This window comes from Arachis duranensis, chromosome 6 (assembly GCF_000817695.3).
Source record: "Arachis duranensis cultivar V14167 chromosome 6, aradu.V14167.gnm2.J7QH, whole genome shotgun sequence".
Classification (NCBI taxonomy): Eukaryota; Viridiplantae; Streptophyta; class Magnoliopsida; order Fabales; family Fabaceae; genus Arachis; species Arachis duranensis.
In genome coordinates this window covers 17,599,932-17,614,181 of record NC_029777.3, presented here as the reverse complement: position 1 = coordinate 17,614,181, position 14,250 = coordinate 17,599,932, and the positions used below count along the sequence as shown (strand labels likewise).

The 14,250-nt window shown below is 36.2% G+C and overlaps 3 protein-coding genes across 4 annotated transcripts; 2 read left to right on the top strand and 1 right to left on the bottom strand.

Annotated features, from left to right (window-relative positions):
• Positions 1–3,019: 3,019 nt before the first annotated feature.
• Positions 3,020–8,384, bottom strand: LOC107493243 (protein FREE1). The gene is made up of 10 exons (XM_016114339.3): positions 7,238–8,384; positions 6,264–6,350; positions 6,035–6,166; positions 5,682–5,813; positions 5,193–5,258; positions 4,998–5,108; positions 3,946–4,035; positions 3,753–3,783; positions 3,499–3,569; positions 3,020–3,395 (listed from the first exon to the last, which is right to left on the bottom strand). The coding sequence occupies exons 1-10, from the start codon at positions 8,189–8,191 to the stop codon at positions 3,318–3,320; spliced, it is 1,752 nt and encodes a 583-aa protein (XP_015969825.1). The 5' UTR covers positions 8,192–8,384; the 3' UTR covers positions 3,020–3,317.
• A 117-nt stretch (positions 8,385–8,501) lies between these two features.
• LOC110272515 (vacuolar protein sorting-associated protein 35B) lies at positions 8,502–9,931 on the top strand. The gene is made up of 5 exons (XM_052262979.1): positions 8,502–8,739; positions 8,817–8,913; positions 9,016–9,139; positions 9,226–9,306; positions 9,787–9,931. Exons 1-5 carry the CDS (start codon positions 8,644–8,646, stop codon positions 9,929–9,931), a joined length of 543 nt encoding a protein of 180 aa, XP_052118939.1. The 5' UTR covers positions 8,502–8,643.
• LOC107493197 (vacuolar protein sorting-associated protein 35B) lies at positions 9,519–14,104 on the top strand. 2 transcript variants are annotated; one of them, XM_021124527.2, is made up of 18 exons: positions 9,519–9,663; positions 9,787–9,922; positions 10,035–10,124; positions 10,222–10,344; positions 10,572–10,646; positions 10,714–10,773; positions 10,886–11,002; positions 11,106–11,342; positions 11,441–11,506; positions 11,672–11,761; positions 11,855–11,944; positions 12,125–12,214; positions 12,284–12,352; positions 12,561–12,641; positions 12,725–12,832; positions 13,029–13,132; positions 13,444–13,557; positions 13,642–14,104. In XM_021124527.2, exons 3-18 carry the CDS (start codon positions 10,086–10,088, stop codon positions 13,850–13,852), a joined length of 1,674 nt encoding a protein of 557 aa, XP_020980186.1. In that variant the 5' UTR covers positions 9,519–9,663; positions 9,787–9,922; positions 10,035–10,085; the 3' UTR covers positions 13,853–14,104. The 2 variants fall into 2 exon arrangements, with proteins under 2 accessions (XP_020980186.1, XP_020980187.1); XM_021124528.2 differs by having other exon boundaries at positions 10,035–10,134.
• The last annotated feature ends 146 nt before the right edge of the window (positions 14,105–14,250 follow it).

Here is a 14,250-nt window from a genome sequence, read left to right as displayed (position 1 = left end):
CACAGATAATATTTAATATATTTTTAAAATATATTAAATTTTAATTTTTAAAATTATTTAATTATTAGCTAACTAAAATTAATGATAACACATGTCTATATTATATTGATCTATATATATCCACTACAATAATTTTGGCAGATAACGGCGGTTATGGGGGGCTATATTGCAACATATTGCGACGGTTAAACCAAACGCTGGAAGATAGGCTGCGGGTAAACGGTTAGCGGCAGTTTTAGCTAACCGCTGGAATAACCGCCGCTAAACGTTTATCAATTTTGCGGCGGTTTGAAACTGCCGCTAAATAGCAAATAAACGAAAATAACATTTGTTTTAGAATTGGACCGGACGGTCCGGTGGTCCAACCGACTCAATCGTTAAACCCGTGCTTCCACCAATAGACCCACAACATGTGGATCACTGTAGAATATCAACTATGTAAAGCCTTCCACAAACGTGAAAGAAGGAAAAGGTTTAACAATGTCATGTTACCACCAAACCAAGTATCTCTTTGATGTATATAGCGCTAATAATTATATATATATTATCAACATATTTGATTGCCACACATTTTTTTATATACTTTATATCTGCTCGTGGTTATTATTATTATAGGCACCTTATATATTGGGTAAAATGCACAATTAGAGTCGTGGTATACTTGTTCACATATTTTTTTATTGCCACACAATAATTTGTTGTATACTTGCTCACATGAGTTAACATATATAGCTTATTTAACTTGTGAATTTTTTTTACGTAAAATGAATGTAGAAAAAGTGTTACGAGTTTAGGTAACAATGATTTAAACATATGTAGCTTAAGATAGTAGTGTTTACTTAACTAGATTATACCCAGATGATTATTACTAAAGAAAACATTGCAATATGTGGTAATACGCATTTTGCGGAGGTTTAAATAAAACCGCCGCAAAATGTAAAATAATAACTCACCCGACGGTACATATATCGGCGATTTTCGAAAAGACACCGCTAAATGCAAGCCTGATTGACATATAGCGGTGTTTTAAAAAAAATCGCCGCTAAATATAGTCCTAATTGCAACCTCAACCAATAACCGCCGCTATATATACCGTAAGTTGTCGTTTTACGACGATTTTATAAAACCGCCGCAATATTTATGCCACTATCTGTCGAAATTGTTGTAGTAATAGAATATAAATTCTCTCACACATCTTAAAGGTACGAGAACAGTCACATTTAATTGAATGGATCTAATTCAATTCAAAAAGTGAAAAATATTTCACATTTATAAATACTCTATAACTTATATCTTAAAAGATGTACCACTTATTACAAATATTTCGAATCAACCAAGCAATGAATCAGTTAATATAAAACGAATAATAAAATAAGAAAATATTATTTTAGAGTATCTCTTGAAAAATTATGTAAAAAAGTTGTAAAGTAACATAATGCTTGAAGTGTTACATATTATAAAGCATATTTTAAGCACTACACAGTTCACCGAATTTAAATGACGTTGACAATCATGGAGCAAAAGCATTAAATTAATGGGAAAAGAACTCGTTTTCAAGGGGTCTTAAAGATAGTGATATTAGAATAATTAGGTAATGAAATTCATACAATTCAATGCAGGTTCTTTGTGGGAAAAATCTGGTGACACTGTTGTGTTTGGGTGTAGTATTTTACTATTTTTAAAACGCTTGTTTGAAAATATAGTTAGATTATTTTTATTCATAAAATATACCGTTAATTTTATCAGAAGTCTCGAAAAATTAGTTAATTTTATCATCTATTAATTTTGAATGTTAATTAATCTTAAAGTGACAATTAGATCTTCAAATATTTTGATTTTAGATTAGTTAATCCTCGAAGAAAAAAAACATATTAAATAGGTCTTCTATAATAATAAACGATGGACACGTATATTTTTCTGTCAGTAAATAGTGTGAAATAAAATAAAATTGTCTATATATTTCATTATCTACCGTGGTATATATCTCCTTGCTACCACTTGAACATAAAAACGATGCAATTTTGAACAATAAAATATTTATTATCTTTTGAGTTTTCATATACTATTTATTAATTATTTTTTATTTATCACAAATTCTACCAAAACAGGTAAAATTTCACTCCAAAAATTATTATCTATATGACTATCTTTCATAGATAGACACATCAGAATAGTTAATAATACATATAAATATCACTGTTAAATTTTAGTTAATAAATTGCCAAAAAGATATCATATATCCACTCTTTGCTACCATAAAGAACTAAATTGGTACCTTTTTTTTTTTAATTTTGGGAAGTAGATTCATTCCAGTGAAAAAAAAAAGAAAACTAGATAGTATCCAGTATTTAATTTCACCCTTCATTGCTCTCTCTCTTCTATTTATTTTTGATTCCACATATAGAATTAAAAGTGAAAAATCACACTTTATTCTCTCAAGTATTAGAAAAAAATGAAAAGGATCTATTTCTATGCATTTTGAAGTGAGAATACTTTCAATTAAGTATCCACACACTAATTTTTCTTAAAAGTATTAATGTTCTAAAAAAATACATTCTCCTATTAAAACACTCCATTGAAAAACATTGGATGGCATCGCTTTTATCTGATTCCAGCTAGTCAATTAGTATAAAAAGTATAAAATATGTATTGTTATTTATTTACAAAAAGAATTGTGACAAACTTCGTTAACGTATAAAAATCAATCTGTTGTCATGGCTAATAAGTGCGAGAGTCAAGTGATAGTGTTATTGTTTTTCTTCTATTTTTTTTTTTTAACATGAAATCTAGGTGAGTAATATTATCCTATTAGGATTTGAAACGGCCACCCTTTATCCTACAGATATCAAGTATTACAAGAAGTTTAGACGCACAATTCTGGTCCAAAAAAAAAAAAAAGACGCACAATTTAGAAACGTCCAAAACACAGACCTATTTAAATTTCCCCAAAATATTTATAAGGCGGATTAATTTTAATCCAACATACCGAATATCAAAAACAGTTGACATAGATACCACATTGTTTCAAAACCAGTTTTTTTTGGTATTGAGTTTCAAACCAGTTAAGCTGCAAAGACATCGACACAGCTATACATGCATGTTCACCATCTACATCTTTTTTATACAAAGGGACAAGCAAATCGCAGCATTTTAAGGAGGATAAAAATACAGGTATACATATACATGCCAAGCTCGAAGCGCCGAAAAGAAAAACCGCAGAACATAAAAGTCCATATAAAATTATTAGACTGCAAGAGATTGATAAGAAAAATTGAATTTAAAACAAGTTAACAAGTTGACACATATGGACACCTTCATCAATGAGCACTCACAAGAAATGGGTGCTGGCAAACTCCACACTCTATGGTCTCTGAACCTGAGCTGGGTACCTGGACCTGCAATAGTGCCACATCTTAAGTCCCCAATGAAGATGATAACATTCATGTTCAAGAGAAGTGAGGAATGATTCCTAAGAAAACCAATCAATATATTTCAAACCTGCAGATGGACAGTGCAAATAGGACATGCAACTTCCTTCATCCGTCTTCCAGATCCTTCAGACTTGGAACCTGTGAACCAGAGCACTTGAATGAGCCAGAGACATCAACTTACCGTTTGGGAAGAAATTCCAACTAAGCTACCCATATAACATATTCTCATTGAAACCTGCTACTTCGTTTGACAATTAACTAATCAAAACCATAAAAACAATTTTTAAGACCAGTCTCCAAGAGTTGAACTCATTACAATACCTGATGCCTTTCGATTCCTCTCCAGCTCCTCCTACCAAAATTCACCAATAACACAAATTAACATGTATTTCATGCTCATTAACCCATGTGCACAAACCAAAGTAATCAGATACGTGAATTTAAACCTTGATTGGGCAATAAAAAGTTAAAAAACGAAGCAGAAAGACATATTACGGCATGCACTACTATATACCTGAAGTTTCCTGGCAAGATCCTCATGACTTTGCAACACTGGTTTATTTGCTGCTTCTTTAGCATTACTCAGTCTCTGAGTCACTTCTGCCTAAACAACAAAGACTATAAGACCAAAGTCTTTTGAATGCAAACAAAGCATGGCTTTTAAGTCAGCAAAATCTATTTTGAATATTTCAATGAAACAATTATCTATCAAGCAATAATTGAATTTGATTCTTGATTTCGTCATGTTCCCTACTTTATTTCCTTGTTTAAAGTTTAATTAGTGCTAGCAACATTGTGTGTGTTGTGCATCATTGGCATGTAGCTGACCTTGCCTAGGGATAGGGGTCTTATTATACAAGTGGGCTAAGAGGTATTCACATTATCACACACCATGTCGTTCCAATATCCTACCAATTGGAGTATTTATTCTATATTTCCCCTTTTTCCTACCTAAACACTAAAATATCATGAAAAAACAGAAGGTAAAATTGCAAATAACTTGACTCAACTTAAAGAGTAGCAAAACAACACTGCAAACTGTGCACCAGAACTTTAACCATTCAGCAATTCACTACTTTCATTTATCAATCCTCCTCCAAGACCAACATTACGCTTAATCTTTCTTCCAAGCCTAACAGTTCCTACCATTTAGAAATGAAGTTATACTAACGTAGGGCATAGTTATAGAAAAATTGGAGCAAAAAATATAGTGAATAAATTTTTAAAGTTCAACTAGATGAATTGGCAAAACTAAATTCATAGGTAATGCAATAGAAGTTTAACGCTGTGACCCATAATTACAATTGGATATATATATATATATATATAATGTCAAACTACATGGCTCTACATTTCTACTGTTGAATATCCTGAATCAACTAACAAATGAAGAAATAAAAAGTTGAAAAATGTAGAGCAAGATCAGTGATTAGGGGAAAACCATATCCATTCTACAAAGCACCCATTAGTTGCATTAGCAATTCGGAAATTACTAAAGCAAACACATTCAATGCATTGGTTAATGAAGAAGGGATGAAGAGAAAAGTCAACAAAGATTATGCATACCATGCATCGGTCACAAACACGTACTGGTTGAGCATTCTCGTCAGCAGTTAGAGCAATTCTACCATGTGTACATTTATCACAGAAAATATCTCCACAATTTCTACAGTGATGCTGTTAGAAGCATATATGATCAACATTAGCAGCCTAGCACAAGAAACATAAAGCATACATAAAGAAAAGGGAGAGGAGATCAACCCTGCGATTGAAAGCTCCAAAATCAGTGCCACATGCTGTACATTTCGAGACTGCTTCATCTGGGACCTATTACATAATTTGAACCTCATAAGAACTCCATTTGAGTAAATGGAAAATAAATAAATTGACCCTTGTTAAAGCTGCTGTAGAATAACACAGCTTACCAAATCATTCTTTGTGATTAAGTTTTATTTAGACACTTAAGATCTTTTCCCAAGGGTAGAAAGAAATAAACACCATGGCTTACAACAATAATTGACAATATACCAGCTCATGCAAACAAACACAACCAACTACCAGCATAAAACACACTGAATCCTAGTACTAATTAAAATAATTCAAAGGAAGAAAAATCTGACAAAGCCTTAGGAGACTCTCTGTGTGTGTGTGTGTGTGTGTGTGAGAGAGAGAGAGAGAGAGAGAAAGGGGGGGTAGGGTGTTAAGAAAAAGGAGCAAGAAAACTAAATTTGGATCTAGTATCCATCTTACCCAATGATCCTTCTCTTCATTGGGAGGTTTAATCAAATTCATCCAATCGCCAAATCCTTTCCTTTTCTCTGCAGGCTGTTCATTAGTTCTTAACGATTCTGTGGGTCTTTTGCTTCCACCCATTTCCTTGTACTGCAAAAACAAGACGAAAGATCATGACATATAATTTCAGGAAAAAATTCAGCGATCTTGATTAAGTAAACAAGGACCAGAGAAAAAGAAAGAGCAGAAGCTCTTCATCGAAGAAATCTTTTATGTGAGATTCAAAATAACTTAGAGAATTAATGGGAATAGTGTCAACAAAATGAAGATACGATAGAGAACATGTCAAAAGGATGAAATTCTCTGTATACCTGTATGGTGGCAGCAGTTACAGTATCCAAAAGTGTGTTGGTAGTGTAACTATTGGATTGCAATCTGATTCGTCGTGGCTCAATGTCCACTGGGCTCTTTGACCAGAATGCAAGGGTAGACGAATCAAACCTCTGCATAGTCCAATTAGTAAAAATATTACAAATTAGGATACAAATATTAATTTTGATGACAGCGTAAAAATTTCATGAAGGGAATGAACAAGCTCACCTCACATCTTGTTATGTTCTCAAGAGGATATATTCTCAATGTTCGACTAGTATTCGGTTCCAGCATTCGAATTCCATCCAAACCAATCTGAAAGAACAAACATAGACAGAATCACAAATTCAGTTCAGTAGCCACAGTACAACTAAAGTCATAAACAGATGGAATGATTATGAATGGATAAATAGCAAAAATATACTAATTGCGAGATAAAGACCCAAAGAAGAAAGTGACAAAATAACTTCCTACACAAGCCCGAAAGATTCTTAAAATCTTCATAGAAGCACAATAAATGTAGAGGTATGGGGGGAAAATGTATAAAAATTACTTTTGTGTATCCCCAAACTGTCTAATGTTCTAAACTGAATTACCCTTCTTTCTTTGGTGAGTCTAAACCCTAAAGTATAAAGCAACATCATCCGAAGTCTATAAATCATTAAATCTTGACTGATCTGGTTCAAGTCAGTTCATCTGAAATCTCTTCCAAGTTTGTTTGTTGGGTTTATTTTTATTTGTTTATTTTTAGAAAACTCAAACGGGAACCCAATCTAAAGGGAAACAAGTGCCGAACTAATTTAACGACACAAATGCGGTTAACTAACTCCTACGCTGGTTAAAAAGGCCAAAAAAATTTCACCTGTTGGCTATTTATATGTAAAGACGCAGACCAGCTCCATATAAAGCTCAATAAATTATTACAACAAGCAGTAATCAGAGGAAAAAAACCCAACACCTACTATTCTCATCAGTGATTCAACCCTCACAAGTCACAATTAACTCCGTAACCAACCGTTTCGATAATCTACACTTGATTATTTCTACTAGATTTCTTACATTATAGCAGATATCATAAAAAAAATAATAATAAACATCTACTTCTTAACTTTACAGACATTACTGTAATTACTCCCATAAACATGCGGAATAGAAATTGAAATCAATTAGCCGAGTAATGCAGCTAACGAGTAAGTTCAAACCTGACACAGAACATCCATGGTGCTCTGGCCACCACTCTCCGCCAAGAGCTTCACCCGGAACTTCTGCACCCCGCTTCCGGGATCCTCTCGCGTCTCCACCTTCGGCACTGCCTTCACAATCTTGCTTCCACCGGAAGGTTCCTTTGCGGCCGTTGGAAGACTGATCGCTCTCCCGTAATCATCGAAACCGGACCAAGTCGACGATTTTGGTGCGGTTCCACGAGCCCCGTACGGTTCCACCTTCCCTCCTTCGTAAGCGTACACGCCATCCCCGTACACCTCCTCGCGGTAATCAGAACGATGATTACCACGGTTAAACCCGCTGAAACCGTCATCGTGTCGGTTACCATACGAATCGGAACGGTTACTACGGTTAAAGCTGTTGTAGCCGTCGTCAAAGAAAGCGCCAGAGTGATCGAACTTGGCGGGACTGTTATCGTAGGGTGGATCATATGCGGAGGGAGCTGGAGGGACCGTAGATCCAGCGTGGCTATACGGTGCGGAGTACGGTGGCGTAACGGAGGGGGGTGGTGGTGGAGGAGGAGCGTAGATCGGAGCTGGAGCCGCTTGATGCTGGTCGAAAGGTGGATAATAAGGTTGCTGTTGTGGTGGTGGTTGATGCTGATGTGGCGGTGGTTGTTGGTACGAAAGGTGAGAGTCAAAGGATGGAGAATTGAAGGAAGGGAAATTGGTGAAGGAAGGAGCAGTGGGGGAGGGAGGGGCAGGGACAGGAGGTGCGGGTGGGGCAGGGATAGGATCGGGATTTGGGGGATATGTAGGGTAGTAAGAGGTGTAATCGGAGGGAGCGTAACCGGAGGAGAAGGGTGGTGCGGATGCGTAAGGGGCTGAGTGTGGATCGGAATTAGGGTTAGGGTTGGGATTGGGATTGGGATTGGAATTTGGGAGATGAGGGAACTGATAGTATGGAGTGGAGGTGTAATCTCCTTGCTGCATCGCTGAAATGAGGTGCGTACCTTTTCGACGATGGAGGCAGGTGAAGATGATAATCACTCTCTCACAGACTCAGCTGGGATTATGGTCTTCTCTTGTCCTTTATTGTCTTGGCTTGGAAGAAGGAATAATGAGTGATCGGAATAGTGTTGACGCGCAACGCCAAGCTTCACTCCATGAAAACAAACATGGAAAAGGAAAATATATTCATCCAATCATTTAAGAATTTGATTTTATTTTATGGTAAATGACTATTTTCACCTCAGAGAACATTTTAATTAGACAAAAAAACCCTGCATTAAATAAACGAACACGTAATTCCGCGAAAACAAAAACAAAAACAAAAACAAAACTCCACGGGGGGCGTCAATGAGCTTCACCCGAGATTCAACTCCAACGTCTGAAACCCGCATCATCGAGCTAGATCTGAGAGTAGTGATCATCCAAAACCGAAAATGATTGTTGCAGATGGAATCGACGATGAAGAGAAGTGGCTGGCGGAGGGCATCGCCGGCGTTCAACATCACGCTTTCTTCATGCACCGCGCCCTCGTCAGTATTCCACTCATAGATCCTTCGCTTTTTTTTTTCTCGTTATTCCTAATTCAGTTATTCGCGTTTTCGCGCAGGACGACAACAATCTCAGGGACGCTTTAAAATACTCCTCGCTAATGCTTTCCGAGCTTCGAACTTCGAGGCTCTCCCCTCACAAATACTATGAACTGTGTACAATTCCTCTGTTGCCCTTACAAACTATTCATACTCAATTAGTCTTTTAAATCATGCTTTCTTTTTTATTTATTTATGGTGTGCCTGTGGTTGAATTAGATATGAGAGCGTTTGACGAGCTTAGGAGGTTGGAGTTGTTCTTCAAAGACGAGAGCAGGCATGGCGTTTCCATTTTTGATCTCTACGAGCTTGTTCAGCACGCTGGAAATGTATTGCCTAGATTGTAAGTGCTTTCTTCATCTATCCGATGAAGCCAGTGCTATGTTATGTCTTGTTTTGAACTTGAATGGTTGTTGATTTTGCTGCCAGGTATCTCCTTTGCACAGTGGGCTCGGTGTACCTCAGATGTAAGGATGCTCCTGTGAAGGAGGTAAGCACATTAATTGGCTGGTAATGCATCCATAGTTCTTTGATATTTTTTCGGTTGTGACGACAGTTAATGATTTCAGTAGTTCTAATTTAATCGACAATAGTAATTATTCTGTGAAAGAATGGCCTTATTTTACTTCTGCTGCAAAAGTTTGCTGGATATTTGAACACCCGAATTGTAAAAATTTCTATGGTTTTTACTTTGAAATTTATGAAATTGGAAGTTTTATTTTTGGCATCATATTTGGGTTAACAAGAATTAAACGAGTCAGTAGCTTCTTTCCTTGCAGGGATTCGGGAAATGTCATGGATGCTGTTGAATTTATCCTACAAAATTTCATGGAAATGAATAAGCTTTGGGTTCGATTGCAACATCAGGTTTATTTAACTTCGTTACTGTTATCAATTATACTCTTACGAGATGCATAGCACCACAGTACTTGCATGCCATAGCCATAGAGGTAAAAATAAATCATGAGAACATGATTTCTGGCAATGCAGGTGTTATGGTGCTACTGAATCATGCTTAATCTTTGGCGATCCTGAGCTTAGGCCTTCAATTGGGCTTTCTGGTCTGCAGGGACCTGGTCGGATAAGAGACAAGAGGGAGAAAGAAAGAAATGAGCTTCGTGATCTTGTAATATGAAAATCTGCTATCACTTGATGAAATATTGTGTTATAAATTTTATACATTTTGATAGATTTATTAGTAATTCACTTTTTTCTTGTTTTCTTTTTCCAATTATTAGGTTGGAAAGAATCTTCACATTCTCAGTCAGATAGAGGGTGTGGACCTTGAAATGTACAAAGACACTGTCCTTCCGAGTGTCTTAGAGCAGGTCTAATAAAGTACTTTTTCTTCCTAAAAATAATTTTCCTCTTATTGCAAGCCTTTAAGGTTATAATATTGCTCAATGACTAAATTATATTGAGCAGGTTGTCAATTGTAAAGATGAGCTTGCCCAATTTTACCTCATGGAGTGCATAATCCAAGTTTTCCCAGATGAGTACCACTTGCAGACTCTTGAGACACTTCTTGGTGCTTACCCCCAACTGCAGGTGGGTAACATGGTAACAATTGGAAATTGATGACCCTTCATGTGCTTGAGGTTTTTTTCTTTCAAAAGGGAACTTTGTGATGACTGGTCAAGTGGTCACTAATGTAGAGTAATAGGAATTTTCTTTTTCTTCCTTTCCATATGTCTTCCATTGGCATTTTGATCACATTTCTGGAAGACTCCAAACCTTGTCTCTATCCTATTTTACTGACTTGATTGCATTTGCAGTCAACGGTAGACATCAAGACCATACTATCTCAGTTAATGGACAGGTTATCAAATTATGCTGCTTCAAATGCTGAAGTAAGTTTTACACATTTTTGGAATTTTATTAAGCTTCCATATGTTGTTGACATCATTTCTGACATAGGTGCTGCCCGAATTTCTGCAAGTGGAAGCTTTTACCAAACTAAGCACAGCAATAGGCAGGGTAAGTATTTATTGTGCAGTGTTGGAAGTATTTTCAATTAAAGCTTGGCCATAATGGTTGTTGAAGTTGAAACTGATACCAATCTATTTTATATCTGTTAATTATAATGCAGGTGATAGAAGCACAGGCTGACATACCTATTGTCGGAGCAATATCTTTGCATGTCTCTCTTCTGACATTCACTCTCCGTGTTCATCCTGATCGGCTTGATTATGTGGACCAAGTGCTGGTATATTACTTTTCAAACATTCGGAGCACCTATGAATGTCCTGTTTTGTAAGGGACATGATTTGCATCTTAGATAAACGGATTCTTTTCTGGAATTTATGCAGGGATCATGTGTCAAGAAGCTTTCTGGAAAACCAAAGCTTGATAATAGAGCAACAAAGCAAGTTGTTGCACTTTTAAGTGCTCCACTGGATAAATACAATGATATTGTGACAGCCCTTAGACTTTCTAATTATCCACGTGTAATGGATCATCTTGATAACCAAACAAATAAAGTGATGGCTATGCTTATTATCCAAAGTATTATGAAGAATAACACTCTCATATCTACTGCTGATAAGGTATGTTGTTCAGCTGTTTGCTCAAGATGATGAGTTTATCTCTAAGTAAGACTATGTAACACGTATTATTCATTTTACTCTTGCTTTTGCTTTTGTAGGTTGAAGTTTTATTTGAATTAATAAAAGGGCTTATTACAGATTTGGATGCCACAACTGTGGATGAGGTGTGCGAGAGACTATAATTTTTCGACTTTTGCTATAAAGATTCAATTGCCAACTTGCTGAATCAACTCTTCAATTCACATGTGTAATTTTTTTTCTAAATAAATATAATATTTGCTCAAGCTCAATGTAATTCGTGTGCTTTTGTTTCTTATCTTGCCTTTAAGGTTGATGAAGAAGATTTCAGCGAAGAACAAAATTCTGTTGCTCGGCTCATACACATGCTTCATAACAATGATCCAGAGGAAATGTTTAAGGTTACAATAATATATAATTCAAACTACATTTGGTTGGTGTATTTATATTACGTGCTTTCTAATTCCTATAACTTGTGATGCATTGGCCTTCAGATAATATGTAGTGTAAAGAAGCACATTATGAGAGGAGGACCAAGACGTTTACCTTTCACAGTTCCTTCCCTTATTTTTTCTGCACTTAGGGTATCTTTCTTCCTCAATTCACTGTTCTTTCACTTTGTTTGATCTCTAGAACATATTTTACTTTCTGTGTTGAATTCTTTTGGGGTTGGGTAGAGTAGTATTTGAAATTTTGAATTGAGCTGTCCATGTAATTCCGTTAAGTTGTCTTATTTCTCTAATTTGAATCATATTTTTCTGCAGTTGGTCAGGCAATTACAAGGACAAGATGGAGATGTTGTGGGTGAAGAAGTTCCAACGACACCAAAAAAGATATTTCAGCTTTTAAATGAGGTATTTTAAATGTATAATCTTGGTGTAGAATCACATGTGATAGGGTAATTAACAGATCTTTTGTTGCAGATCATTGAAGCCCTTTCTTCTGTATCATCTCCCGAACTGGCCTTGAGATTGTACCTGCAATGTGCTGAGGTAGGCTTGATTAATGGGTTAGCTCTTTAGTCTGTGTGGGAAATTATTTTTATGGGCTGTATAGGACATGACTTATAATCTCTCTGCTACTAAATTTTTCCTAACATCAATATTTACTCTCTATGCTAATTATGACAAGTCTCTCATTTTGCCCAACTGTTTCAGTGGCTAAATGTTTTGCCTCTTCCATTTGTTTTGTGACCATCAGGCTGCTAATGACTGTGACCTTGAGCCTGTTGCATATGAGTTTTTCACCGAAGCATTTGTGTTATATGAAGAAGAAATTGCGGTAAGTTTTAGTAAGACAATCCATTTCACGATTTTCTTGATTTCATTAAGAAAATTACTAATCTATTTCTAAGTACTTGTCAGGACTCTAAAGCCCAGGTAACTGCAATACATCTTATTATTGGGACACTTCAAAGGATGAACGTCTTTGGAGTCGAGAACAGGGATACGTTAACTCATAAGGCCACAGGGGTATGTTCCTTTTGACTTGTTTTTCATTTTTCTTCTTTCTATCCACCAAGGTTATATATATAGACACACACACACACACAAAATAGAAAAAGAAAACGTGCTGAGAGTGTGGTCACTGGACAAATGGGTTGTCGCAACTGTTATTCAGTTTATTATTGCATTTATGCTAAAACTAGAAATGCTGTTCTTTCTGCAGTATTCGGCAAAGCTTTTGAAGAAACCTGATCAGTGCCGAGCAGTTTATGCGTGCTCACATCTCTTCTGGGTCGATGATCAAGATGGTATTAAAGATGGAGAGAGGTATGCTATGAAAGGCTTACCGAGTTTAAGTGGGTCAAGCTTTGTTTGTTTCTTTGTATCATTCCCTTTGCATACGTGTGTTTCCTGAAGTAATTACGTGATTATGTCTTGTTTTCAATGTATCATCAGAGTTGAAGAAGTATGTCTTTCTAAGTAACTTGTCTGATTATGCCTCTATAATTTGTGCAAGCTTTTAGAATTGGGAATTTTATTTCTCGGGCAGAAAATTATGATGAAGAGTCTTCAAATTGACATCTTTCATTATTTTTTTTCTGCTTGGGTGCGGGTGTTGATTGATTGCTTGACTGCAGGGTATTGCTTTGCCTTAAGCGTGCATTGAGGATCGCAAATGCTGCGCAGCAAATGGCCAATGTAGCAAGGGGTAGCAGTGGTCCAGTGACGCTATTTGTTGAAATACTAAACAAGTTGGTCACCTGTGCAATAAAAGCTAGGAAGCTTAGTTAGCATTCTATTTCATGGCTACTTACCCACTGATCAATTTGTTCCAGGTACATATACTATTTTGAGAAAGGAAACCCACAAATCACAAGTGCAACGATTCAGGGGCTGATAGAATTAATCACAACCGAGATACAAGGTGATTCTACATCTGCTCTTCCAACTTCGGATCCCTTCTTTACAAGCACATTGCGGTACATACAATTCCAAAAGCAGAAAGGTGGTATACTGGGTGAGAAATATGAATCTATCAAGGTCTGAATCCCTTGGTTTTTCAAGATGCACATATTGTGTAAGTAATGCCAACAAACCAAGCATGTAGCCTTAACAGTGTTTCATCATTAAATTTGTTCGCAGTGGTGTAGTGATGGCCATTTGTTTCATCACTTGTGCATTAAATTTGTTCGCAGTAGTGTCGTCATTGCCATTCTAAAGCAAAATTGGCATTTGCAGTTTAATGTCCGCTAAAGCCATATGATCCAAAAAGTTTCCAGTTATGAGGGTTATCCGTTCCTTCTAAGTTCATATTATCAGTTGTGGAAAGAATTGGCAAAATAAAATATACTAAAATGAAAGAGTGAACGTTTAGATATCAAGGATCAATTTAACAGTATGCTCAATTCTTTGGAATCATGCCGTTTGTGCACCTAAAAGGTAAA

Coding starts and splice junctions, on each gene's coding strand:
- LOC110272515 (XM_052262979.1), top strand. CDS start 8,644: ATGATTGTTGCAGATGGAATCGACGATGAAGAGAAGTGGCTGGCGGAG. Junction 8,740..8,816: donor TCTTCATGCACCGCGCCCTC/GTCAGTATTCCA, acceptor GTTTTCGCGCAG/GACGACAACAATCTCAGGGA. Junction 9,140..9,225: donor GGAAATGTATTGCCTAGATT/GTAAGTGCTTTC, acceptor TTTTGCTGCCAG/GTATCTCCTTTGCACAGTGG.
- LOC107493243 (XM_016114339.3), bottom strand. CDS start 8,191: ATGCAGCAAGGAGATTACACCTCCACTCCATACTATCAGTTCCCTCAT. Junction 6,167..6,263: donor AGAACATAACAAGATGTGAG/GTGAGCTTGTTC, acceptor TGGACTATGCAG/AGGTTTGATTCGTCTACCCT. Junction 5,109..5,192: donor TTGGAGCTTTCAATCGCAGG/GTTGATCTCCTC, acceptor TGCTTCTAACAG/CATCACTGTAGAAATTGTGG.
- LOC107493197 (XM_021124527.2), top strand. CDS start 10,086: ATGTACAAAGACACTGTCCTTCCGAGTGTCTTAGAGCAG. Junction 10,647..10,713: donor ATGCTGCTTCAAATGCTGAA/GTAAGTTTTACA, acceptor TTTCTGACATAG/GTGCTGCCCGAATTTCTGCA. Junction 11,762..11,854: donor ATCCAGAGGAAATGTTTAAG/GTTACAATAATA, acceptor ATTGGCCTTCAG/ATAATATGTAGTGTAAAGAA.